The sequence below is a fragment of the Coffea eugenioides genome, chromosome 1 (assembly GCF_003713205.1).
Source record: "Coffea eugenioides isolate CCC68of chromosome 1, Ceug_1.0, whole genome shotgun sequence".
NCBI classification, from domain to species: Eukaryota; Viridiplantae; Streptophyta; class Magnoliopsida; order Gentianales; family Rubiaceae; genus Coffea; species Coffea eugenioides.
This window is the reverse complement of record NC_040035.1, coordinates 53,139,798-53,167,477: the sequence shown is the minus strand read 5'-3', so window position 1 is coordinate 53,167,477 and position 27,680 is coordinate 53,139,798. Positions and strand designations below refer to the sequence as shown.

At 36.9% G+C, this 27,680-nt stretch overlaps 3 protein-coding genes across 11 annotated transcripts; 2 read left to right on the top strand and 1 right to left on the bottom strand.

Annotated features, from left to right (window-relative positions):
- Positions 1-593: 593 nt before the first annotated feature.
- Positions 594-6,452, top strand: LOC113762575 (interactor of constitutive active ROPs 3). Of its 9 annotated transcripts, none has more exons than XM_027306102.1 (4): positions 594-830; positions 2,215-2,314; positions 3,663-3,912; positions 4,651-6,452. In XM_027306102.1, the coding sequence occupies exons 2-4, from the start codon at positions 2,295-2,297 to the stop codon at positions 6,325-6,327; spliced, it is 1,947 nt and encodes a 648-aa protein (XP_027161903.1). In that variant the 5' UTR covers positions 594-830; positions 2,215-2,294; the 3' UTR covers positions 6,328-6,452. The 9 variants fall into 9 exon arrangements, with proteins under 9 accessions (XP_027161903.1, XP_027161952.1, XP_027161944.1 ...); XM_027306151.1 differs by having other exon boundaries at positions 595-830; positions 4,657-6,452; XM_027306143.1 differs by lacking the exon at positions 594-830 and adding an exon at positions 985-999.
- Positions 6,453-7,005: 553 nt separating this feature from the next.
- LOC113780350 (40S ribosomal protein S23-like) lies at positions 7,006-9,497 on the top strand. The gene is made up of 4 exons (XM_027326160.1): positions 7,006-7,175; positions 8,587-8,742; positions 8,858-8,984; positions 9,077-9,497. The coding sequence occupies exons 1-4, from the start codon at positions 7,171-7,173 to the stop codon at positions 9,215-9,217; spliced, it is 429 nt and encodes a 142-aa protein (XP_027181961.1). The 5' UTR covers positions 7,006-7,170; the 3' UTR covers positions 9,218-9,497.
- Positions 9,498-11,693: 2,196 nt separating this feature from the next.
- LOC113751050 (dof zinc finger protein DOF2.1-like) lies at positions 11,694-14,078 on the bottom strand. Its single transcript, XM_027294902.1, has 2 exons — positions 13,819-14,078; positions 11,694-12,955 (listed from the first exon to the last, which is right to left on the bottom strand). The coding sequence occupies exons 1-2, from the start codon at positions 13,849-13,851 to the stop codon at positions 12,062-12,064; spliced, it is 927 nt and encodes a 308-aa protein (XP_027150703.1). The 5' UTR covers positions 13,852-14,078; the 3' UTR covers positions 11,694-12,061.
- Positions 14,079-27,680: the final 13,602 nt, after the last annotated feature.

Below are 27,680 nucleotides of genomic sequence, written 5' to 3'. Positions count from 1 at the left end.
TTATTATTATTTTTTTTGTCAATACAGTGGGGTATCCGAGATTCACCCCGACTAATTCCCACTGCATCCCGAGACCCCGCCCCCCAAGAGCCTCGAAGCGGTAGTGAGCAAGATTCGACCACACGACCCAAGCCCCAACTGGGATTGTCCCGAAGCCAGCCGATCTATGCCCAGGGGGTTGGTACGATTTAAATTATTGGATATTTAAAAATCGAATCTATCCAAGTATAAATTAAAATCTTAAGCAAAAGACAAAACTTTGTTCATTTTTAATTTTAAGATTTTGCGCTCAGATGAAATTAAAAATCCTGCTAAGACGTAGTAGTTTAAGCATTAAAAATTTTTGAAGAAAATAAATAAATAAGTACAATAGAAGGCATATAGTGAGCTGGTGTGATTTGAATAGGTCAAAAGTCAACTTTTGAATGTCTTAATTATGGAATTAACACATCATATCCTGGTCTTTCTTTGGCAAACTGCTAGCATTAAACGGAGGAGACGCTCATTTGGTCCACCAACATTGAGCATATTTACTGGTCTATCCACTTGCATGTCAATCAATTACTACCAAGTGAAGCAGGTTTTTACCTCGAAAATTGAGCCGAATGAAACGACAGCCTCTTTACTAGTCTTTTGCAAACTGCAACGCAGACGCAACGTCTCTTCCTCCTCCTCCTCCTCTTTTTTTCTTCTTACGCAACGTCTTTTGCTTTCACTTGGTCTGAATTCTGAAATGCTCGTAAGGTTTCAGTTTACATTAATATTCTCTTGTTACAAAGCTCCGAATTAACTCTCATAAATCCCAGCCAGCCTTTCCTGGGATTTCCTTGGTAAGTAACAATGCACATTATATGTCTCTTTTGTTACTTTTCTAATTTTATCTTCTCGAGATTACCAAACCTCGCAAAAAATCTTTTTCTTTTTCCTTTTCCTTTTCCTTTTCCTCTTGGAAAATGCTAAAGAAATTTGCTTTCAAGCTCTCCGAGAGAACCTCAAATGGTGGGCTTTAATTAGCTTTTCTTTTTCCTGTTTTTGTTAGTCTTTGCATCTTAATAATAGTAGTCGTACTAGCAATACCAATTTTTGATGTACAAAACAGACGTGATGATGATATATTTTTTGTGGAGCTCTTTTTGGAACTTAGCCTCAAGAAATGATGGTGCTGTCTACTTTTCTCTGTTGAAGACAGTGAGGCTTAGCTTTGTTGTTCAATCCTGATATACACTGGTGCCGTGTTAACAGCCATTATGCCTTCTTTCTTAGAGGGTCCTTTTCCATATGGAAAATCGAATCTTTAAAAGCCTGTTAGACCCTTTTCAGTTTTCACCGATCTTTTTCTCCTTTAACCTTTCCAGGTTTATTCTCTTTCTTTCTATCTGTCTTTTTCTGCCTGTGTTATTCCTCGAGCTCCTCTTCTTCTATTTCTTGCAGCAATGCCTCCTCTTCTTTCCACTGTATGTTGCAGCAATGTTTTGAGTGAATCTTGATCCCAGGGTAATCTTTTTCCTCTGTTTCCTCTGAAACAGTTAAAAAGGGGTGGCTAATGTTGTTGTTTTCTGTCTCTCTGCCACATTAGAGTTTAGACCTTCCATTGAAAAATTTTGTACGTTTATTTTCATTATTTTACTTGTACTGTATTGACTATATAGAAGTGCCATTGATTCCGGCGGAGATGGGGGCTTGAATAGACAAAAGTCTCCTTAAATGCGTACCTAATTTACCCAGTGGCCCACTTTGTTATCTTTGTCTAGCAGCTGTTTCGACAATAGTAAGTAGTAGTGCTACTTATAATCAGACTAATCCATCAGGTGGTTAAAAAATTGAGTAGCTGGTCCTGCCTTCCTTTTTTTTTTTTCTTCCATAGCTGTGCTTTCCTCGTGATGGTAATAATAATGCTCATCAATCATGCTTGAATCCTATCAATGGTTGGTGCGTATAGAGCGGGCAATCCTTAAATGCACTATTTTCTTTTCTTTTACCCAAAACAGTAAATTTAGGACTGGCATATTTACTCGTTTCCTTTTTTCTGTCTTTGATGGGTTCTCATGGGACTCTGGATGTCGGTGAATGAGTGGGAAATTTATTACTGTACTTTGCTTCATCAAAACATTAAATTCTTCTTGTGCATTTATTCACATTGGATTCTCCCCGTTTCACTCGCTCTCTCTTTTGTTTTTCTGTCCCTTAGCTTGTGATATTTCTGTACTCTTGCAGGTGTTGTGGGTCAGGGAGCATTAAATTGGTAAAGCGACTTAAATCACCATTTCATTATCTGGATAGAAGGTAGTTAAGATATGCAGACCCCAAAAGCAAGGTAAATTTAATCCCCTTCTATTCATTTTGGCCCCCTCCCTTAAACTAACTGCTATCTCAAACTGTTTCTGCAATGTGATCAAGTTGTTTTCCATCTCAGGATGAACTTTAGGATGCTGAACGTAAAGTAGTCTGCGTTTAAAGTGAATTTCTTCTGTCGAGTGATTTCGAACTCAGCTTGTTCTGCTGATTCTCTGCTTTTACTCTAATTGTTTTCTGCTAGTTTTTGTTTTGTTTTTTAACCAGTAAGCTTCCTTTCTGGTTGTATGACATGCCGAAAATCTATTAGGGTATGTATGCTGGGAGTTTCAGGGGATATTTAGCCCTTGAATGATAGTTGCATTAACAAGTTATGGTGTTTTTGCTTGCTGAGTCTCGTTGTCAAACAAATAGTTGCCGGTTGAGCTCTGCCAGTTGATTTTGATTGGTAATTTGTCCTGTTTCTGTATCTGGCTTGCTGCAAATTTAGCAGAGACCTTAAACGCCATTAATCTTGTGGGCGCCAAACAACCTCTTCAAACCGTATGGTCATTTGATTTTATTCTCTTACTCTGAAATAATGGGACTCAATTTTCAATTATGTAATCATGTACTAAGTAGTGAAAGGAATTTGCATTATCTCTTCTATTTACTATTCTACTTTGAAGTTAGCTGCACCAACAAAAATGAGACACTGATTTTGGTTCTTTCCAACTCATCTTGCAGTCTTTTTGGTGCACTGCACATGCAACTATCCAATGAGCTTTTGCTATTTCCCTTGGATTAACTGTATTTGAGCATTAGTGCTGCAATTCTCTATCAGACATTTACATTCCGTACCTAAAATTGCATTTGTCACTACCATTGTTCAGCTCCTGTTTTCAAATTCTCATCAAATCACGAAACTTCAGGGTGCAGATAATGAATGTTGTGGACAATTCACCTCTAGATACAGAAAATCTATATATTTACTAAGATGCCAACTAGAACTTTCTTTTTTGCTGCAATTTGCTTCTCATCTTATAACTCACCTACCATGTTTTCTCATTTAATTATTTTTGAAAAGTTTCTAGTCATATGCCATTGAGAATATCATTAGTTTTGGACTTGCCAGTTGAAGGAACTGCTGTGGAAGATGTCCAATTGCATCTATTTACTACCTCATCTGAAAGCTAAAAGCAGTTACAGATGAGAATTCTTTAAGAACTCGTACACTCTTAACAACCTGGAAGAATATCATGTTACTATAAAGACTTCATCTCCTATTTTGCTCTGTTCTGCAAAAGAATAGGTTTCATGCATATAAAGATACCTGATTTGGTAAATCTGATAGTTATTAATCTCACTATTGTTATCTGGCTACCATTCAGGAACGCTACAGGTGAAACACCTCAAAAGATCTCCCCTCGTGTTGTTTCCTCTGAAGTGGCTTCAAAGCCATCTCCTCGTTCTGTTTCTTCAGATGTGCCCCTAAAGCTCTCTCCTCGAGTTGTTCGCCAACTTAAGACAGCTAGCCTGGATTCTGATTCTGCTACATCTTCTTGCCGAGCAAGTAGGACACCAAAAGATAGAAGCTGTAAAGTAGCTGAGAGAAAATCACCCCGAAGCCCAGTGCCTGAGGTGAAGTCATATTCTTAGATTAAGAGAGCCGGAGATTTGCCTGGTTTTATGTTTTTGATAATGATTTTCTTACAACTATAGAAATATGCCTTTTTGAAAATCAGCAAATGCTTTCCATTTCTGTGGTCGCTATGAATTTCCCGTACTTAAGCCTTCGGTTTTGCATGATGGTCTCCATGCATAGCATTTATGAAGTATAGTTTACAGGATTACTCTTCTCAGTCCACTTAAGGGGATCCTTCACTTCCTAGCCTTATGTCCTCATTGTTGTGTTGGGAAAGCATAAGGCAACCTTTCTAGTGCTCGTTTAGCAGTTGTCTAAATGCCATGAAATTCTACCTGATCAAACTGAGATTATGAGAAAAACGTCTCTAAGATTTGAACTGGAAAGTCAATAGTTCTTCAGAGCAAGTTGGAAACTTCTCTCTTGTGATATCATTAACATCTGCATTAGCTTCAACTGGCAAGTCTGTTGTATTCCTGGATGAAGTCAAATATTAATTGACCTTGCACAAATAAGAATGCATGGGCAATGCAAAAAATGGAAAATCATGCACTATACTTTTGATATGCTCCTCTTTTCATTCATTTTCCTATGCTCTCTTGGCTGTTTACAAACTATATGAAGCTTGTACATGAAAACATACATTTGTTACATGGACTGTATCCCATCAATTTTTAGGCACATTACCTTTTGTTGATTGATGTTCTCAAACTTTCAATGTTTTTCAATGCAAGTTGCAGAAGAAGCATCCAAGTAGGGTTGCTGAGCTGGAATTTCAGATTTCTCAACTTCAGAATGACCTAAAGAGAGTGAAGGATCAGCTAATTTCCTCGGAAGCATGGAAGAAGCAAGCTGAGCAAGATGCTGAAGAATCAAAGAAGCAGCTCTTAGAAATGTCTTTAAAGCTCGAAAAGTCACGGGAACAAGTTTTAAAGAAGTCTGGTTCTGAGGAAGCACTTTTAATTCAGCCCCAGAAGATCACTGAAGATCAGGATTCGCTATTGCAGTCTCAGCTTGAGGCTATAAAGAAGCAGCACTCACTTGACTCAGCTGCATTGGCATCTGCCGTGAATGAGATTAAGGAACTCAAGATCCAGCTAGAATCTGTAGCTGAATCTGAGGCTGCCCGGACGAAGCACGCAGAACTGTCACAAATTGAGCTTAATAGCTTGAAGCAAAACCTGACAGAAACTCTTGCTGTCATGGAAGACATGAAAAATGAGCTAAAAGACTGCAAAGAATCAGAAGCTCAGGCTCGAGTACTTGTAGGTGAGACACTGATGCAATTGGAAACAGCGAAAAGGACCGTTGAGTGCCTCAGGTCTGACGGTGTTAAAGCTGTTGAGGCATTTGATTCAATAGCTTCAGAATTGGAGCAGTCAAGGGCTCGTGTAAACTTGTTGGAGGGGATTGTCAGTGAACTGAAAGCTGACACCAAAATTGTAGATGGTTATGGTTCCCAAACTGCAGGTGATCAGGAAATCACATTTGGGACTGAAGAAAAAGCAAACCTTGGGAACTCAAATGAAGCAGAACTAAATTCTCTTAAATCTGAAGTGGAACAACTAAAGTCTGCTCTAGAAGCATCTGAGATCCGATACAGTGAAGAGCAAAGTCGAAATGCTGCAGAGATCAAAAGTGCTTATAAATTGGTTGAACAAATTAAATCTTCCTCCATTGACAAAGAGGCTGAACTTGAAGCGGAGCTCCAGAAAACAATAGCTGAAGTTGAAGAGTTGAAGGCAGATCTTATGGATAAAGAAACTGAATTGCAGGGTATTTGTCAGGAGAATGAGGATCTGAATCTGAGGCTAGAGAACTTCCTGTCTAGCCGCACTAGTTATGAACTTGAAAAGGAGATCCAGAAAGCAATGGAAAGTATTGAACACTTGAAGGCAAATTTGATGGATAAAGAGACAGAACTGCAAAACATTGTCGAAGAAAACGAAATGTTGAAGACAGAGATCAAGAAAAAGGAAATTAACAAGGGGAAAGTGAATGATGAAATTGTTGACGAACTTGAATCTGCAAGAGCTGCAGAGCGTGAGGCTCTGATGAAGCTGGGGTATATGACGGAGGAAGTCGACAAGAGTAACAGGAAGGTAGCACGAGTGTCTGAACAGCTGGAGGCAGCTCAAACTGCGAATTCAGAGATGGAAGCTGAGTTGAGAAGGTTCAAAGTGCAGTCTGACCAGTGGAGGAAGGCTGCAGAAGCAGCTGCTGCCATGCTTTCATCAGGAAACAACGGGAAGTTCATGGACCGAACAGGATCGATGGACAGTAAGTATAGTCCGAGGTCGGGGAGGATTTCTTCACCTTATTCTGATGATGGGGATGATGATTTGCTGAAGAGGAAAAGTCCAAACATGCTCAAGAAAATTGGTGTCCTGTGGAGGAAGCCTCAGAAATAGCAGCATTGCGGGGCGTTTCTTGTTAACAAGTACTAGGAATTGAAGCAGTAGCATCTTTTGTAGTCTTGTTTGAACTAATGTACGACCTAAATTAGATGAAAAATCGATTTCTTGACTCCATGGAATTCCTGGTCTGTCAGTCGTCTATCTCCTTTATATCAATTCTTGGTTTTGCGAAACCACAGCTAACATTGAAGCCCTCGCACAGATGAGGTTCAGAACAATACTGTAGACGATGGAAAGTGGCAAGTTCAGAGCCATAATGTAGGCAGTGGAAAGTGGCTACTAATGTGACCCAGTAATTAATTGCTCCATGCAGTAAACCTGAGCAAGATATTGGTTTATCAAATTATTTTTGTTCACTATCCCATAAACTGTAATCAGAGTATCTGGAAGTTCTTGGAATAAGGTCGTACATAACTTGATCATTATTTTGACCATTTACGAGTTAAAAGAACAATTTTTTCCCGTCAATTTCCTCATAAAATTATATATATTAAAAAAAAAAACCTTTCTCCCTTGCATCAGTTGCATGCAGAAAAAGGAAACAGAGAAATAAAGAAAAAAAAACTGATGCTACTGAAGCTTGGGCCTAGATGTCCAGCCCAAAAACGTAAGATATGGGCCTATGAAAGAGAAAAGCTAACTTAAAATTACGCAAAAGGTTTAGTCTGTCTTATAGGTGTCCGCCAAGTACTAGGGTTTTGCTCAGTATCTGGTAAGCATAGCGTAGCAGAGCAGCAGCTGCATCTCTCTTCGTCTCAAACAAATCCGCTAGCCGTTGTCGCCGTTGCCGCCGCCGCCGTTGCCGCCGCCGCCGTTGCAGCTGCATCACCTTTCTCCATGGGGTACAGTCTCTATTTCTCTCTACTGTTATGCATTTATTTGCCGGATTTTTTCCCGTTTTCTGCAATGAGCTTGTGCTGCATGCTTGGATGCATTGCTTACCATTATTTCCATTTATTTGGAATTTTGGAACGATCTTTTTTACGAGTCATTCTCGTGTTTGAAGAGTAAAAAGTTTGTACTTGCTCATGAAAAATGAGATGCCTAGAAGATTGAAGACTAAGCTTTTTAGTACTTTTATATAGTGGAACACAAATTATAAGTAGGTTAGTGATGAAGTTTTTGGGTTGGAGGGATTGTGGGAGAGCAAGGGAAGATGGGTGTTGGTTTGAAATGACTTTGTGGGTAATTCCATGTCCATCTTGGCAAAGCAGATGAGCCCTTTCCGAAAGGAAAAAGAGGCGGTGAGCTGTTTTGAATGCTAATGGACTAATATCGAATGTTCACTGTATTAACTGTTCTCAGCTTCTCTCAACTTGTGGAGCTGCAGATCAGTGGAGATGAAACATTTTACATAGATGTTGTGTACGCAGCTCTTTAATCTTAAATCCTTACGAAGAGGAGTTGCTATAATGATGTCTGGAAGAGCTATTGCTGAATGACATCTAAAGCTGAGAGGATGGTCCGTCTGCTGGGCTTGTACAATTATGTGTTGGAGAGTGTTATGTCCTTTGTTCTGGATACTTTTTTGTTCTTTTAAGGTTTGACTGGCATTTGGAGGGCTTCTTCTGTATCCGGTTGAATAAATATAATGTGGAAACCTCTGTGTCAGTACTCCAAAACCCTAATGGGGATGAAACTACTATGGATCAGGAGATGATAAAAGTTAACATTGATCATGTTGACGTTGCGTAGCCAATCTTTGAATTTGTGCATTTGTTAATGGATGAAATATCTGTTGATAATGCAGGATTGTAAAATTGTAAGTGACCCCTCTGCCCCTTAGGGGTAAAGGGTAAAATCTGCATTTTAATGGAGGTAATGTGTCTATTCTTTGCTTGGATTGGGAAGATCAAATTAGAGATTAATATGGTCGGTATCTATATTTGTAGTATCTAATTTCAGGAGTTTGCTGTTGCACGTGTATCAGTTCTGGTTTCCCAATTTGCTAATTTGTTTTCTAGCATTATTTAGTCTGTTCTACTGAGCTTCAGTGGTTGTGAATTCCCTTTCAAGACCATGTGGACAGAAAATCTGGGATTTCATTTAAATGATCATGTCGAGAGAGTAAATTAGAGGGGAAAGGGAGAATTATCTACCTTATAAAATTTGTCTTTGATTTGTTATTATTAACTAATTGTCATCTTTTTCTAGTGTTACTCAGGACAATGGGCTTTCAGTCCATGGATGAATCACCTCTGTTTTTTGTTCCATTTGGTATTCAAGTCATTTTGTTCTGTTGTCTTTTTACAGGAAGACACGTGGAATGGGAGCTGGCCGCAAGCTGAAGACCCACAGAAGAAACCAAAGGTGGGCTGATAAATCTTACAAGAAGTCCCATCTTGGTAATGAGTGGAAAAAGCCATTTGCTGGATCATCACATGCCAAAGGAATTGTTCTGGAAAAAATGTAAGACCGAGTTTTTGAATTTCATTCCCTCTATTCTTCTCCACTAGAGGCCTGTTAAGTAAAATGTAATCTTGCTTAAGACCTTAGCTAATGTATAACATTATGACTTTTACAGTGGAATTGAGGCTAAGCAGCCAAACTCTGCCATTAGGAAATGTGCTCGTGTCCAGCTTATCAAAAATGGAAAGAAGATTGCTGCCTTTGTGCCTAATGATGGTTGTTTGAACTATATTGAGGAGAATGTAAGCGAACAAGTTCCTTAATTTGATGAATTTGTACTTTGATCTTTTAAAATTTTCTATCTTGACTTGGAATTATGTCCCTTTGGCTGTAGGATGAGGTGCTGATTGCTGGATTTGGTCGTAAGGGGCATGCTGTTGGAGATATTCCTGGTGTCAGGTTTAAAGTTGTAAAGGTTTCTGGTGTTTCTCTTATAGCTCTGTTCAAAGAGAAGAAGGAGAAGCCAAGGTCATAAGGGACACTGGATGAATTTTGTCACGAGAATTTACTTCCTGGCTCTCAATCGCTCTTCTTTGTAATTCGCTATCCTTATGCCCACCCCCTACCTTCTTTAGAGCTGAGTTTTGTTTTTTCATTTCTGACATACACTTATCTTGAACTGTTTTATGAAGCAAAATGATGTTATAATCCAAGTCTGCTTGTGCTCTGACTTCCATTAAGTAGTACCTGATTTTGTCAAGGATCGGTTTTTTGGCTTCCAAATATATGTAGGGCCATTAGCCACTGTTTCTTCACCCATGGCATCTTTAAGTCTTTTAGCTTATCCCAATGCTGAATATTTGGGATGTCCAATAAATGTTTTTTGGATTGCATTGATGCACGATGTCCAAAATCTGGTGTTTAACACTATTACAGAGAAGGAAGTCGTTGCCTGGTTTCTGCTAAGAAAGATGCGGGTGTAGCTTGATGTTTCTGGAGAGGACTTTGTCAAGGTTTTGCCATTGTCAATATTCTTGTGTGCTAGTGAAGGGGAGGCAGAATATGTGCTTCTGTAGCTGGAAGCCTGGAGTGATATCTAGCTTCATGGAGGTTGGTCTAGTTTTGGACTTTGAAACTGTCGGTTTCGTCAAAAGGCATTGCATGGGTTCGGAAGAGCCTGCGTTTTGGGCAACTTGCTGGGTTTTGGGCAACTTCTGCGGCCAAACGGCTGAAGCCTGAAGAACCGTGGTGGTTCTTACTCAAGTAGTATGTACTGTTAGATGACGAGGGAACTCCGCTGCAAAATTGTTACTATAGCTTTAATTTCTTGGTAAAATTGAGTGATGTCTTAATCCAATTACGAAGTAGGATGTAGTCGAGGGTGATACTATTACTCACTGGAGTTTGAGGCACACATGAATGTGTGCGTACAACTAATAAAAAGAAGCTTGGGCTAAATTTTTTTGAGTATATTTGAAGTCATTTTCAAGAGAATTACTTTTATGTTGTAATAGTAAATATGTAGAAAATTCCCTAAAGTAACATATATAAATAAATAATTAATTATTTAGTAATAATTCATAACCATAATTGGTGGTTGCTAAGAAAAATTAAGATTTACTAAAAATAACAATAATAAATACATATAAGTTGGAAGAAGGATATACTGGGAGTTGAAAGTAAAGTCATTAAAAGTAGTTTAGGAAGAACATGAATCCTACATTGGAAGCTGGAAGTATAGTCATTTAAAGTAGTTTAGTAAGAACATAAAGTTTACACCAACCCTCCCTTTCCCTTCATATATGGTATAGATATAGATATGGATTCGTTAACAAGAAAATTCGAGATTAAAATTCAGAGTTATTGCCAATGAATTATTGTGAGGAATAATTATGTAGCCCCTCATAACTTAAGTTTGGAAGACGTAAAAAAAAGAAAAAAGAAAAAAAAGAATGGTATACACCAAGCACCAAAGGTAGGTAGCTTCACACAGAAATTTTACATTTGGAAAGCGGTAGGCTCTACATGCTAAAATTATCTTATGATTGATGACAAATTGACAATCTGTTTTAAGAAATTGTCAAATAAAGTAGTATAATCGAATTATGTAATATGATGTCCTTCCTTTCGGAGGCTTCTTAAAATGAAGATTCGGTCCCTAAGAATCTACGTAGAGTCTTTGGTGAGGTCTCTTCCCCCTTACAAGGGTTGAAATTTCCCTTTGAAGAATATATATATTTTTTTTTAAAAAAAAGGAGGGTCACTACTTATCCTCGATTTTTTATGTCTAATCCATCTTCAATTTTGTCTCTCTCCCTCTCTAGTCTCTGCCCATGTCGCATGCACTCACACTCACGCACCAACCCCATCTAAACTTGTAGTATGCTTAGTTATCATATTGCATACCCGCTCGTTAGATTGCAGGAAGCGCAGGCAAAGAACAAATGAAGGACAACATTCATACATATGTCAGCAAGATCAACAGTAACTGCGTGCGTTCGTGGCTGGTGGTGGTGGTGGGGCTGAAGTTCCTCTGGCAAGTGCGTGAACTGTGTGAAGTTGCCAGAAGATAACAGCCTTCTGTGCTGCCTATGTCACTGCTTTGAGATCCTCAAATAATGCTGCTGAAGCTGATACACATAGCCATATATTACCATTATTATATATGAATAATTCATTCACGCTCAAATCTCATGCTGGATTTGGTCAGGCAAAGATGGGGAAATCTATCCCGAAATTGCTGCTCATGCTTCACTGAAATTCCAATGCTTAGGAAGAAGAGATGTACAACTATCCACCTCATTGTCAATTAATTATTCTAGCACAATATTTTTCTCCATTATTTTAATCATCGGATCTACCTAAAAACAAGAAACAATCATGGAAGAATCTCTGGAGAGCAAGGCACCCAATTTAATATTCCTCTAACAATCACCTCCACCTTGCTAAAGCTAAAAGCAGCAGTCGTCGCAGTTCAGATAGACTTCAGAAGTTTCAGAGACTATGAAGCATCCATGTCATTTCTTTCTGTCAGTCACTTTCTTTAAATAAGCAAACAAATCCCACAACCCACTGCAGGTTCTACTTAAAAACAATTTACTTTACTACTATCATTTCTCCACTCGTTTGTTGAAAAAAAAAAAAAACTACTATCATTTCTCCACTAAATAAAAGAAACAAAGCTGAAATACACTACCGTGCTAAAAACCAAAAAAAAAAAAAAAAAGAATTAAGACATTGATTCTGGTGAATCAAGTCTTTTAACACAAACTCATGAAATTAATTTAAGGTTTTTTGTCTGATATTCGAACAAAACTCTATCTATTTGTTTTTTTTGTTTTCCTTCCCCTTTCTTGCCATATCGATTTCCTAACGATCTCTACATGAGAGGGCTGTTCAGAAGTCCATGCCAAGAAGAACCAAATCCGTTGTTCCAGCTTTGCCTGCCTGAATCAAGATCCGATCCCATGTTTCCCTCGCCACCAATCTGCCAGGGGAATCCCCAAAGCACCCTATTTTCACCATTTCTTGCATTGCAGATTTCTTGCTTCACTGTTGTAACTGTTGTTGCAGTTGTGGTTGCTCCACCAATGTCCTCATATGGCACCATTGACATTTCTTCACTACCATTGAGGCCAAGGCCACCCCCATTTTCAACATGCCCCATGTTTCCATTACTCATCCCATAGTACAAATTGTGAAAGCCATTCGGATTTTCAAGAAAACCTCCTCTAAATGCATCAAAAAAGCCCCCTGCAGCTGAACCACTACTGTTAACATGATGGTGATGACCATTATGGTTTCCAAGAACTTCACAATGGGGATTGTTAGGGTTTCCCAGCATAGGAAGTTCATGGTCATGATCAAATCCCAGATGGCCATTTGTTTGCTTTTGGAGCCTAGCAATGGCAAGGCTGATATCAGAGTCGTACGGCAAATTTGTTAGGGACGAAAGTGGGTTGGTGTTAGTTGCAACAACTGCTTGATCTTGGCCCCTTTTTGAAGATGATGATGAGGATGATGATCTCTTGTTCTTTCTGCAACCTCCACCCACTGGAACGTTTCTCAAGGTTCCACCTTTAGTCCAATACCTCCTGCATGACTTGCAAAAGTACCTTGGCTGAGTGAGGCTGTAGTTGTTGTAATAACAAAATTTGGTGTTGGTGGAGTCACATCTAGGGCATTTCAGGGCTTGTTCAGGTGGCCTTGGCTTCTTGTCTTGCTGTGCTTTTGTGCATACTAGCATGCTTTCTAGAGTCTGGGAAGACATGTCCTGAAAATTATTGAGTAGGGCATTAATTAGATAGCAAAAACGAAACCAAAAGTGCTAGATAGAATCATATATTAAGAACCAAAAGAATTGAGATTGTAGAATCTCAAGATTATAATTACTACTCTGTGGATTATTACTTTATGGATGCCAACTACACCAATTCTCCACTCCTGCATTCAGTTGTACTTCACCACAGTGAAGTGCAAAAAAAGGTTATGAAACTTCTATATCACTTGGATTGTGTATAAAGACTAGATTCCAGTATGCTATCTAATTATGTTGCAAAACCAAGTTTGGGACCTTCAAGGTTTATGATGCAATCAGCATGGAATATTGCTTTGATATGAGGAACATAGTACTATGCTAGCAGTAAGCAGTACTACAAGGAAATCTGGTCTGAAAACCGAAAAGGATCAGGTTGAGAGCGGCTAAGCTGATATATCTTGACTAGTCCCAATGGGAACAAGACAGGAAGCTAAGATCAATTGGAGGCCAGATTTTGATGGCAAGAAATGAACTACAACAAATCAGTACAACACAAATATCTCTTTAACTGAAATTTAAACCTGTAAAATGATTTTAGCTGAGCCAGATCAAGTGAGAAACAAAACGGCTTATTCCCATGAAAAGCTTGATAGGATACACAAAAACTAAATCTTTAATCCAGAATACTAAACAACGACACGGGCTACAACTTGTAGAAGAAAGATTAAAATCATTTCCATCATTCCTTTGTTTCTTTTAGTACTTTTTCTCCCTTTTCTAGAAACCCAAAACCAACGAATAAAAAACTTGGAGGAACAAAAAAAGGGGGTAAAAAGCAAGGTAGCTAAAATGGATATGATAATCTTCCAAGTTCCTACCTGGTGATGATGCTGTGCACCTGAAGGATCCATCCATGCACCAACTAAAGCTTTTCCCAAATAGAAGTAAGAAACAATTGGTAAGGTTGTTTTTTTGATAAAAAGAGAAGATGGGCTGGCTAGGAAATCAGCAGTAAGGCAGAAGAGAGGTCATGCAAAGCAAAATCAAGAAGACCAGAGAAGGGGCAGCTCCACCAAGAAGCCTCTGTCCATTGCATATATATAGAGAGAGAGAGAGAGAGAGAGGAGTGGGGATTATGAGTAATGGGATGGTGGCACTGCTGAAGGCTACCTAGGTGGAATTGTTTGCATCCAGTGCGTGTTGTGTGTGTGTGAGAGAGAGAGTAATGATTACTGGTCTGTACGGGGATGTGTGTAAGCACGCAGAGAAAGAGAAAGAGAAAGCAAAGAGCGAGAAAATTTCGAGGGATAAAATCTTAACTACAAATAACTTGTCCACTTCTCTCTTCCCTTCTCTTCAGTTGTTCTCTACAACGGATTCAATTTTGGCCAGTTCTGGCTCGGGGCCCCACTAGCGTGGGATTGTAACTATTATTGGGTCCCATCTGCAGCTGCCTAGGTATTTTGGTCCCTCTCGTTTTTTTTTTTTTCAAATTTTTATTTTATTGTTTGCGCCGATCAAAGACCTGTCATGGGAATTCTTCACTTGGCGTTGGCGCCATCCAAAACCGAAACAAAAGTTACAAAACACGCTCGTTTTTTCTTGGGATTTTAATTAATTTAATTTATTCGCGCTATGATGTGCTAATCTACTGATGGTGTGACCATTATTAACCATCATAACACTTAAGAGTCTTTTCTGCTACCAAATTCGAGATTCTCAATTCTGTACTCTTCTAGTTCTATATGCTTTAGTATAGAGTACTTGAAATTATGTAAACACAATGAAGAAGATCATTCTATTTTATGTGCTAAGGACATTACGTGAAAGGTGCTGCTAGTTTTCCCTACACATAAATGTCTAAAATTTTACATAAAAGAGTAACTGAAACAGTAGGTGACGATAATGAAATAGTATTATGCGAGCCACTTTTTTTTGACAGGATTCGTTCTTCTTTATCGGTGTAAATTCTTTTTAACATTGACGGGTGTAACAAAATAAATTTACACTGATCGTATAGAAATGATTTTGTGTTTGGATTGCATTTTTCATGATTTTTCATGGAAAAATTACTGTAGCGATTTGATGTATGTGAGGGAAAAAGGTAATAGGGAAATGTGATTACGGAAAACAACGTAATTTTTCGACGGAAAATCACAATCCAAACAAGGGATTGAAGGAAGACGTGATTTCAATGCCACGTACTTATTTGTAAAACTACAATCAATCAACTTACAGCTAAAATTCCAAATGTAACATCAACGATCCAGTAGCTTAGCTGAAGGGCAAGGGATAATTAATAAAGGGTCAACCTCGATCCGCTCCATATGTGGACTTAGGCACTCCAACACTACATACTAGTACGCATTATTCTTTAATCAGCAGTTGTTGGCAAAAAGCAACAAAAGTAAATTATTCCTAAACAGTGGCATTAGCAAAGAATAAGACGAAAAAAAATCTTGGCGGTTGTGTACCTGTGCTTCTACCTGTATCTAGGGATGTAAACGAGTTAAATCGAGTTAAATTTTGATCTAATCGAGTCGAGTTTTAACTTAATTTTGTAAAGCTCGAGATGGAGCTCGATATTAAAAAAAAAAAAAATAACTTTTTTAACAAATAATAAAATAATAAAAATATATATATAATTTTACTATTAAAATAAAAAATAAAATATATATATAATCGAGTTTGCTCGCGAACTAGCGAGTTGAGTATCTTTGAACTCGAATTCAAATTCGAGTTGAATTTGGATTCGAGCTGCTTACGAATAACAGTGAGATTCGTTTGCAACCCTACATGTACCCATGAATGAAAGGAAAGGATGGTGTTGATCGTTAGGGGTGGTAAGGATAGACACTAAAGAGTGAAGACTTGAAGGTTGCGGTGATAGAGACTAATGATGATCATGGAACAAGCGAGGAGGGGACACCCTGTGGACACAGAATTTTGCACTTTATTTTCATGCTTCACTGTATCCACTACCCAGCTCACTACTGCATTTTGCTACCACCATTTCTTTTCTGCCATTGGTCCTCACTCACTCCTCTCTCTAACATAACATACAATCTGACTAGTCTTAATCGCTGTTCGTTCAAACCCTCCATTCCATTTCTCATTTACACTTTGCATATATAAGCTCTACGTATGCAATTTGTAGTTTTGTTGCCCCCCTGTCTCCAACTTTTTTTCTCTTCTTCTTGGCCTAAATAAATAATTGAAGGCCATGATCAAATTAATTAATACTCTATCTCTCAGCATTACAAGTCTCTAATGAATAACCAAAGCACATTGTACTTGTCAACCAAGCCAGTCAAGCATTTAAAGTTCAGGTTGTGTTTAACGTGTAACATTTGTAAATTGCGAATCACCGGTGCAGGTTATGTGACGATCACCCGCACACCTCACCCTATCTATATAGTTTTGTCCTACCTTCCAAGGCTTCTTGTTGCCTACAAAGGAAAAAATGGTTACATTCTTACCTTGAAATGATTTTATTGTCAACAAAATAAGAAAATGAAAAATACTCAAAACAATCATCTTTGCCTTTTGCCAAAAAAAAAAAAAACAATAATAATAACAAATAGATGAATGATTAATAGAGAATCTATACTAATTATGATAAAATCCGTTCCTATATTTACCACCTTAAAATGTAGATAACAAATACTGAGTCCGTTCAAATTTGTAATTATTTGAATATTTTATTTTATTTGTATCATAAAGACAGTTTTTTTAATTACATGCATCACATTGCAAACATTTCTTTATTTTTGAATCTCTTTGGAAGGGACAAAACAAAGATCTTGCTGTTTGTTCAACAACTTTTGATCTTTCGTAAACCCATCAGTAGGATTCAAATCCATATGAAGTTTTGACCATCTATCAAAAAAAAAAAAGAAAAGAAGAATGAACGGATCTCGTGGGATTTTCAAGAAATTCTTCCATCTCTTTCGATGAATAGCAGGTGATCGATCATCTGCTTCTCACGTTCCGTGAATAGCCGGGACATCGGCAAATAGCCAGAAAGGCATTTCGAGAGTCGGTCCGGTCCCTATAATAATTATTTTAAAAGATTTTCCAAATAATCTTCTATTAGAAAAAAAAAAAAATGGTTGTGCATGGTCCAATTGTTAAGTGCTAAACAAGATGAACATGCTCTGAATCAGGAAGAGGAATTACACGGACCACTGGATGTGTAGTGTGGTGTAGGGGGTCACAGATCATGATATGTGTTACTCATTAGAACAGAACAGTACTTGGTGTCTCCATCATTGTACTCTGGTCACTTTCTCTCTCCAATTCATCCATTATTTGGAGACAAAGGTTGCTCTTGATGAATGACACGTCCGTGGAGATGTTGAGGGCACAAGAAATAGCTAATTTGAGATCCAAGAAAAGAATACTCCAAGCTCCCATCCCAGACAATGAGATAATTAAAGATAACCCCTCCAATCTCCATCCATCTATTTTGAAATCTGCCGCCAGGTCCAGCAAGCACGACATGTACACAATCTTTCTCTCCAAGCTAGCTAGGTAGGTAGTGATGTATATTGGAACATCTTCTGGATTATACGATGGCTCCATTTCAACCCAAGCAACAAACCGATGAGGAAACACATACATTAAAATGGAATGGCTAGAGGAATTGGGCACTAAAAAAGAAGAAGAAAAACAACTACGTATATGCATGGTTCTTTGCGCCTCATTTAACTACGGCTTGTGTAAAGGATTTTTAGACTGCTCGTAATCATGCGTCGCGCTTCCTGACGATCAATTTTCTGGATCTCCAATTTGCCCTTAATTATTTGATGCTTAAGACTAATCCGGACGCTGGATCGGTGATGAAACATGCATATATGATTGCACGGACAATTTCTTATCCATGAAGATAACAAATTAACGACACATGCAATCCACTAAAACCATGATCATCCAATCAAGAAAAGATAGACAATTTAGTTGTACATTGGATAATACTTGAGTCTTTGACGAACTTTCCTCTTTTCCTTTCCAATATTTACCATTTTAGGAACCAAGATTCTTGGAGTGGTGGGAAAATCAATGTTAGGCAGCAAATATTCTAACCTGTCATAATCTGCAGGGGGCACATATCATAAACGAACAATGATTGAATCCACCGAGATTATATCCGGATCCTATGACACTGAAACTGCCTTTTGATTTTATTTTTTTTTTGGCCTCCTTCGTTTTTTCAACAAATCAGAAACCTAATCATAGTCCTATCACCTATGGAAGAATAAAAGTGTAACGTTAAATCAACTTAAGAACTTAGCACCTAGCATATATATATATATATATAGGTTTACTACTAACTGATACGTACGTCACAAGAAGACAAGACCCTATGCTATTGCTAGGACGACAGCACGAATCAAAAGAAATACTACTCCACAACAAAAGGGCAATTTGAGTTTTGGACTTCAACTCCAAATAATTAAACATAGGATTAGGAGTCAGGACATGTTAATTGTCAATAACTTATCTTGTCTTACTTGCATGTAATTCTTCAAGAGCTTACTTAAAAAGAAAAAAAAAAAAGGAGTTATATTCTCTTTTTTTTTAATGTTTTCTCCCCTAATTCAACAAGGCTTGAGGACATAATTTAAAGGGTTGGTGTAGTTTTTTTTTTTTTTAAAAAAAAAAAAAAAAAAAATTTGATGTGGCAAAAAACGCACTTTTGGTTTCAAGTATGGGTGGACCCATGTGTGTTAACCTGCGGGTCCCGTTGTATCATGGGAATTTTGGGTTGACTGGTCAAAGCTAATCAGTCAAACGAACGCAACTGATGCAAAGTGAAAGAGAAATAGGAAACCGTGCCAGAAACACACAATCACATAGTGGTAGTTTTGATAGTAGCGACTGTGAAGAAAAGAATCTGCACTGTGCACTGCCCCCACTTCACTTCTGCTTGTACAGAATCTACGGCTCAGAAGAACACAATCCCCACAAAGTAGTGTAAACATCGGTTTTAGTTTACCAATGTAAAAACGGTGATGAACCTTCTAGGATTTTTTTCTATTCAAAGCGTGCCTCACGCTTTCCTGTTTTCAAGTTTCCAAAAGATTGAATTGTCCAAATGTTGGGACATCAAAACCCTTGTGGTTCCATCTCCAGAATTGGTGTGGCTGGCTGCTCAAACAAAGCAAAGGCGTTTGTTTGTTTGGATGGTGAAATATTTTTATTGAATCATAAACACACCCTTTAAATTAATATAAGGTTTAATAATTCATCAAAAAATGAAAAAAAATACCCTCGTGAGGTAATACAACATTAATTGTGTACATTTTGGAAAACAAGATTGATACAAAAATTGGTGGGCTAGCTAGCTAGCTACAGGAATTGCTAAGATAATCCCAAAAAATATTTTTTTTTTAAGAAAAAACCAAAACAAGTGATGGCTAAATCCAATTGAGCAGAGACATCTGTTGGGAATATATCGATCGTATATCCTACTTACAGGTTAGACCTCTTGACGAGATGTAATATATCCTACAGAAGACGTGTGTGTGTGTATAGGAATAACACTGGGCAATTTCCTTAGTTAGTGACATGTTAGGTAGAACCTCGAATCTACTAAGGAATCTTGACTCTTTGAGAGAATTGAAATGGAATGGTTCCTTGAGTGGACAACTGGGGAATCAGAATTCCATGATGGGGCCAATATATACATATATATATATATATTCCAGAATGGGGCCAAAATTTGGTAGTCTTAAAATGAAATTTTTGTGGACAAGCTTGAAGGGAAACGTTGATCTTTTTTGTGAAAGAGATAGTAGTACTAGTATGTATTTTTTGAAATGTTGAGAGGATGCTGTCTTCCCCTTTCCCTTCTTGGAAATGCCAATACTAGCTAGTACGTAGTCCTATGATACTTCTTCAGGCCAACATCAAAATCTGCATGCATAGGTTCTGAAATTCGGTTCAAATGGATGCATTAGTGAACCAACGAGGAGGGCTATTTTTCACAAGCAATGGTAAAATGATGGCCAAATGCATGCCAGGAAACAAATAATGCATCTTGCTTGCCCTAAAGAAGAAGTCTGAGCCCTCCTCGGGACGCAGAAAAGTCAGATATTTCCATCTTGATGCTAAAGGTTTCTTTCGCAATATATATAGTTGCACAAGGATAAATTAAAGGGAATCTGATAAATTTCCTGGCTAATTGCTAATTGCTTCGGCATCAAGAATTCTCATCCTTACCGTGCGTTGCAACTAGCAAGTGTGGCTAGCTCGGATAATTAATCAGTGGTTTTAGATTAATTGGCCTATGAGAGGCGACGAACTTGGAACTGCTTTTTTGCAGGGACGATAACATGCAGTTGTGAAGTTTGCTTAATTTATTATGGATCTGAACAAAGGGTTTTCTTTGTTGGTTTGCCCGAAATAAAAAAACAACAAAAACATAATTACATGCATGCCGAATATAAGCAAGGAAGCAAAAATACACAAAAAAAAAAAAAAAGGCAAACTGGATGGTTTTCACATGCCAGAACTGTTTATTTGCTTCACTACTGTATCGCACCATTCTACAGACAAGGTTTATCCTCAAAGAATCAAAAGCGACTGAGACAGTTAAGACTCGAATTGAAGGACCAATTAAGCACAGATCGAGACAGTGTTGCTTTTTGACCTCTGAGCAACTACTACTTAATTATGCCAAAATCTTGTCACCCTGTCAATTATGCTTAACTTCATTGTAAAACAAGCTATCCCTCTAATTAGGAAGAGAAAAAAAAACAAAGGAGAGAGAGAGAGAGAGAGAGGTTGGTTGTTGGCGCATGCCTTGACATGTCTCGACCAAAATCAACTTATTTAAAATGACTGATTAATGTGAAAGGAATACTTAACAGATATGGTATTCAAAGTGAATGGATTATATTAATTACCAAAATAAAAAGTAAACAAAGAAAGTAAAATTTGTTGTTTGAAAACTCGCTTCACCCATGCCTTGACACGTCCATATATAACAGTCGAGACATCAAGGCCACAATGGACTATTATTTCTTGGTTAAGCAAATTGTTTAACATACTCTCAAGGCACAAGAAAGATCTTATTAACCTTTCACAAAATTCTAGATAAGTACTCTCTGTGAGCCTTGATTCTTAATCAGCATGCATGCTTTACATAAACTTAAGCAGGCTAGAAAAAATATTATTTGTTTTGTTTTCTTCGTAGTTTAATGTACTTGATTGATTTCCTGTTCATTGACAATATGATCGAAGGAATACACAGAGGATACCAAAATCTAAGATCATGCCACTGCCAAGTTCTAAGAAGAAACTATAGAGTTGACCTCAAAAAAAAAAAATATGGAAGCCAAGGTTTTTACTTTCGCTAACCGTAAAAAGCATGAATTTTCGTGATGGAACTCTTTCTATTTTAGGGTGCAATAGTTTTCCTCGCCAAAACTTTCACATTCCAATCGTGCATAAACTCAATAGTCACACTACTTGTGTAAATGGTTGTCAAGATATATGTATACTTATCACCCTTAAAATGCATGTCATTTAGGGTCCGTTTGTTTCGGGTGAAAATGTTTTCCAGGAAAATATTTTCCTAATTTCCCGTGTTTGGTTGCACAAAAGCTACTGAAAACATTTTCCTATGTAAAATATTTTCACTCATCTTATGGAAAACAACTTCCCTTCCAAACTTACTGAAATTGTTTTCCGAAATGCATGCATCCCGCCTGTAGTATGTTCCAAACTTACTGAAAACATCTTGTAGTATGTTCTTTTTTTTTTTTTTAGTGTAAACAGGAGGATTCGAACCCAAGACCTCTTCCTTACACTCCCTCTCCCGTACCACCCAACCCAACCCAACCCTCCCCCTAGTATATTAAAAAAAAAAAAAAACCCTCATCCTGCTCATCCTATGCTAGTAATTAATTATGTATAATAGGAACATTCTTTTCTAGAGAAACTTTCAGCAGTGAGAGTGCAAGATATATGTCACAATAAGCATTGCGTATGATTGATTTTTGACACTAAATGGCCAGTAATTTGTTTATTGCTTAAGGAGATATTTTTTATTCATATATACATTTCTCCAAGATTTTTTAAAGTTAAACAATTAGATAAATTTTCTTATTTTGCATGGGAAGAAGTATGTAGTTATAATGTGTAAAAAGTAAAGATAGAGATAAAAGTGAAAATATTTCAAAAGTTAAACAAACACCAGAAAAATGAAGTAAGAAAATATTTTCAATAAGCTAACCAAACACCTGAAAATGATGAAAGGGAAATGATTTTCATGGAAAATTACTTCCACGGAAAATATTTTCCCAAGGAAAACATTTTACTTCCAACCAAACAGACCCTTAATCCGAATTTGAAGTTGACCCTTATTTTTTACTTATGTGGCGCGCATTCAAGAATGTAAATGTATACACTGTCAGCCTGTACAAGATTAATCATTTAAGAAAACCTTAAACGGTACTATATATTTTCAATTTCAAAATTCATCAAATTTTACATTTTTGTATACTGGCAAGAACCATTTATAACTGAAAACTGTTTAAAAAGAAACGAGTTTGGAAAAAATATCTTCTGTATTTCACTCTAGTTATGATGATATATAGCTTTTTAGACAAAAAACAAAATGATAACTAATCTATTCTATCTCTATCGTTGACAACTAATCTTTTTTTTAATCATTTTTATATCTCTAATTGATACAAAATTTAAAATTTAAAATTCAAAATTAGATACCTATAACTCACTCGAACAAAAGCAAATCTATTTTCATCTATTTCCTGCACGTATTGTTCTCCTTTTTCTTTTAATTTCCAAGCCAAGCCACCAAATGACCAAAAGTGCATGAGTTTTTAATTAATTACCAATAAGAAAGTCGAAAGCTGGCGAAGGAGAAGGCGAATGGGTAGCCGCCTGGGCAAGTAGATAGAGAAGACGAGGCGGGAGTGGGACACGGCCCAGTGGCTGGTCGGTGCGTGGTGGGGCCATTGTTTCTATTTCCAAATTTTGGAATGGACACGTGGCATGTGAAATGCGGCCAGCTGACGAATATTTGAAGTTTTCGAGGAGAGGGGAACACCATCAAATGGATCCTCATCATCCTGGTCTTAGTGGTGGGTCCACCCTCAATTTTCAGTTCTCTACCTTCTGAAGTAAAGGATAATCTCACTTGTCACTTGTATAATGCAGCACTCCCATTTCCTAACCCCATACGAAGAGAATAAACAAAATTGACCATTAGCACTCCCATTTCGAGTTTTTTTTTTTTTAAATAAAAACTCAAAAAAAATGTGCACTTCAAACGAGTAAAACATGATGCCGTCTTATTAATACATTTAAAATAAAAAAGCAGTAGTGTGTTTTAATTAGTCACGTGAGAGAGAATGAAATAAGAGGGAGGTCACGTGATACATACAATCTCTCGAATCTGGTGCCAAATTGCCAATGGCATCAGCCAGCGAAAGAAGCATCCCAAGTTCGATGGATGGACTGTTGTTCACTCAAGCGGCGAGATTTTCATGCGAGGTTAAGATATATTTAATGAATCTATCCTTCGACGTATGAAGTCCGTTACGATCTAAACACCAGTAATGAAATCCCAAGTTGATTAGGCGACGTGCGATTGCTACTGTAAGCACGCATTTCGTTTTGAACGAAGACAACAAAAAAAATCGAACCAAGAAATGTAACTGAACTCTTTAAAGTTGTTGGGGGAGAGTGAGATAAAACAAGCCCATTTGGATTGCTAAAAAATTTAGAAGTTTTTCCAACCAAAAAAAAAAAAGTATCGTAGCGATTTAATATATGTGAGGTAAAAAAAAATAAAAAAAATAAAAAATTTCTACGGAAAACTACAATCGAAGAATGAAAATAAGTTTCTCATTACATTTTTTCTTTTTTGCTATCAAGAAAAAATTGAGAGAGATTATAGCAAGCTAGTAGTTGGCATTGAAACTTTGTGTATAACTACTAACCATTTTCCTTCAAAATCACTAAGTAAACTATTTACTAGGCATAAAATGCAAGGAAAAAAAAAAAGTGTGTCGGTATTCCTGCCAACCAAACATACATGAAGAAAAAGAAATTAATTTTCATTCACCTTCTCACACTTTCTCCCGTGCACGATTACAATATTATTATTAAGATTGAGAGTAACATAACTAACTGTCTTGCAAGACAAAGTATCTTTGGATCGTACTTTTGGAGAGCAAAGATAAGTAGAACATATGAGTAATATTCTATGGAATAAAATATCTGTGAGTTTTCTAAACTAAACAAATTTGTGCTAAAACGCTGTGATCCTTCCCAAAAAAAATAAAAAAAAAACGCTGTCTTAGAGCTTGTCATTGTCGTTTAGGAATATGAACAAAATATCGTAACAAACTATTACATATAGTCACGAAGATAGAGAAGTATGATAACGTGGTTTATTGCAGTATCTCATACGTTATAACGCGTTTGTCTTAGTAGTCACGAAGATTCTGTTAAAAACATTTTCGCATGTGACCAAACTACTCGGACTCAGCCGTGAATGAGTTGCTAATTTGTTTTTACTTCCAGCGCTGTGCATACGTACTCTTTTTTTTTTTTCGCCGTCTATCGTAACAATAAGTATGCAGATCAGACTATATCAAAGAAAGGCTCTGACACGTCATTTGAATTTTTTTTACTATGGGTGGAGTTCAAATTCCTAACCCACCACTCAGAAAGGAATTTAGTAAACATTTTTTTTTTTGGTGATCACCGAGTCAAAACATGATGATTGGCGTACGTACATGTGCATACTCAACTCAACTACTAATATTAATCGCCATGAGTCATTGAAAAGACGTGAAAACAAAGAAATTGTGGCGCAGAACGGAGTTGGTAATGGTATCCAATTTGTCCGCATTAAGGTTTGCTGCTATTCCTGGCTCCCGTTCTTGAAGTCTTCCGACTTTTGTCAGGTCTGGCGACTTCGGCCATATTGTCTAGAAGAGCGGTCATCTGACTGCACATACATACATGCGCCTCAGATTAGGGATGGCTCTTTCGGATCAAACAATTCAATTGCAACTGCAGGACATCTTCTTCTATGTGCAGCCTCGATCGTCACGTGACCTGAACTTCGTCCAACTAATCAGTTTCCAGATAATGAAATGGAGTAATAATAATAATAATATTGATACTGATGATGATGTACGAGCCCGACAAAATTCCGTCTCTTTCACTCCTTAACGACATCTTCTCCTAAATGCTAAGGTGCAACAAGTAAAAGGTTTTGATGTGTTGTGATGATGTTTTGAGCTAAAATTCTAGAAGCGGCGAACGAGAAAATGATATTTAATCTGCTGGGAAACTACAAAAAAAAAAAAACAATTTATCTCGATTAGAACTAGGCAATTTTTGTTGAAGACGTATTGATCTAATGATTAAGATTGAGATTCTAAAACTTAGTAATCTTGGGTTCTAATTCCACTTTTTCCCTCTCCTCGCTTCTTAAACCGCATCCGTCCCTAGAATATGTTAGTTCATCGCTTAACATGACAAAGTTTTATTTTGTTGAAACCAATGCATTTGCCTGGAAAACCTTACCAAACATTAAAAAAAGGGCCCATTTTTATCAAGTTCAGTCATCATGTCAGCCCAACAAATAATAATACACACCCAAGACAACGAGACAGGTTTTCTAGTTGATGTGGAGCAGGACAGTGGTCAGACAGAAAAGTATTCTAATTTCAGAGTCTTGGACGATAGCCCAATCAAGATCCAGCCCCAAAGAGGGAATCAGGCGAGGCAGTTTTGTAGTCCGCCAGTCCAAATGATATAGTTCTTGAATAAATTTTGATTGGGGGGAGCATATTTAATCAGAAATCAGAATTTAATCAACAAACCGTGTTAAAGTATTTGTACTTGCTGTGAATTTTATTATTAAAACCAATATTGTATTTTTGGCTTCCTGTAATTATGTGCTCCTATATATTTCTCACGATTGATTGTGTTAGTATGTTTCATACTTAAAAATTTTACTCTAAATAATTATTCAGTAGAGATCAGTAGTATATGTTGCAGTACATAAAAAATATATCTACTCTTGTCGAAAAAAAGAGGAAAAAATACATAAATAAATTACAGCATCAATTGGCAGTCTTCCCATCGATTCATTCTTTTTCATTTAAAATTCTTTTACGTAACTATATATTGACCAAGAAGATTTTTCTTTGCCTAATATTTAGTATTCCTCCGTTCCATTTATTCGGTCTTATTTGAGGAATCCAACTTTTTAAGAATAATGATTTGATTGTGACGTTTGTACTTCTCTTTTTTAATTTTACTCTCATAAATTTAAATTTTAAATTTAAATAATAATATGTATATAATTAGAAAAGAAAAATTATATTATAAAGAAAGACTACAAAATTATTTAACTTTCTAATCAAAATAAATATTTTGGAACATTCTAAAATGAGAATGAAAAGTGGACACTTGCTTTACAAGCGTTCAACAACTCCAAAGCCAAAAGAATTCGAAACGATGTCAGTCTGTTGGGCCACCAACTTAGAATCTTGGGAGTGAGCGTGACTGTTCTGATTGACAACCGAGCGAACTTCGGAGAATTGAACAGTACCTCAAAACCAACTTCCTGTCGGCCAACTTCTATCTCTCTCTCTCTCTCTCTCCCGTTTTTTTTTTCAAAATCTTTTCTGTTTTGTTCTTTATCTGAAAAACAAAAAACCATTGGGTCTTTGTAGGTCTCTCCTAAGAATTTTGTTTGTCAATTGGTGCTGGTGCACAATTTCCAACAAATTTAGTAATGAAATTTTCTTGTCATTAAAAAAAAAAAAGAGAAAACAAAACACAAATATGGAGTACTACAAACTACAAAGTAGTAGTTGTAGTACTTATGTTTGTAATGATGTGTTAAATTTAAAAAAATAAAAATTCGATTGAGACTTGAGAGTTTACTCAATCAGTTTTTTTTTTAACTTCAAATTTGATAAATTGCTTTTGGAATGCGAGATGTCCCTTCATACCCGAAAAAAAAATTTTGATTTTACTTTTGAAATGTGTATTATAATATATTTTTTGAATAAAATGCACGAGTCTTATAGATTTCGAGATATGCTAGCGTTTCGAGATATGAGTCTTGTAGTCTTGATTATGATCAAAATTTTCATGCTAGGGCTTGAAAGAAGCTCGATTCAAGTCTTGTAGACTCCGAGATATGCAATCTATGGCAAATTACTATAACTTTACAATAGTAAATAAATAAATAAGAGATGGGTAAGTGGACTTTTCCGTCGTGCTCTGCCTTACTCCTAAAAATATTTCATCAATGCTGAAAGAAGCAAATGGTGGTCTGTCCCACCAATGGATAACCCTTCCCTCATACAAAAAAAAAAAGGTAACATTAATTACAAAAAAGGGGATAAATTGTGGGGTGTTAGTTGACAGAAATGCCCTTCACACCAATACCTGGTGCAATTAACCGGACAATTACAAAAGGAAAATCGTTCAAAACAATCCTCATATTTTGTAAATTAATTTTTTTTATCCCTTACTTTTAAAAGTGTAATTTTACATCATTTACAAATTTATATTGGTCAATTTTGGTTCCTATCTAGATTTTCGACTAGTTTTTTGCCGAAATGTATCACGTGTCTTGCACATGATTTATTTTGGAGGGGTAAAATTGTCAAACATATTTCACATAATTTGATTCATTGTCCCTCACATTTCACAAAATGAAATTTTTCGCCCC

Excerpts from the sequence above, each read along its gene's own strand:
- LOC113762575 (XM_027306085.1), top strand. The coding sequence starts at position 3,589 with ATGCATATAAAGATACCTGATTTGGTAAATCTGATAGTTATTAATCTC. Across the intron at positions 3,913-4,650 it reads CCCGAAGCCCAGTGCCTGAG|TTGCAGAAGAAGCATCCAAG; the intron begins GTGAAGTCATAT and ends TTTCAATGCAAG.
- LOC113780350 (XM_027326160.1), top strand. Across the intron at positions 8,743-8,857 it reads GGAATTGTTCTGGAAAAAAT|TGGAATTGAGGCTAAGCAGC; the intron begins GTAAGACCGAGT and ends TGACTTTTACAG. Across the intron at positions 8,985-9,076 it reads TGAACTATATTGAGGAGAAT|GATGAGGTGCTGATTGCTGG; the intron begins GTAAGCGAACAA and ends CTTTGGCTGTAG.
- LOC113751050 (XM_027294902.1), bottom strand. The coding sequence starts at position 13,851 with ATGGATCCTTCAGGTGCACAGCATCATCACCAG. Across the intron at positions 12,956-13,818 it reads GTGCACAGCATCATCACCAG|GACATGTCTTCCCAGACTCT; the intron begins GTAGGAACTTGG and ends AATAATTTTCAG.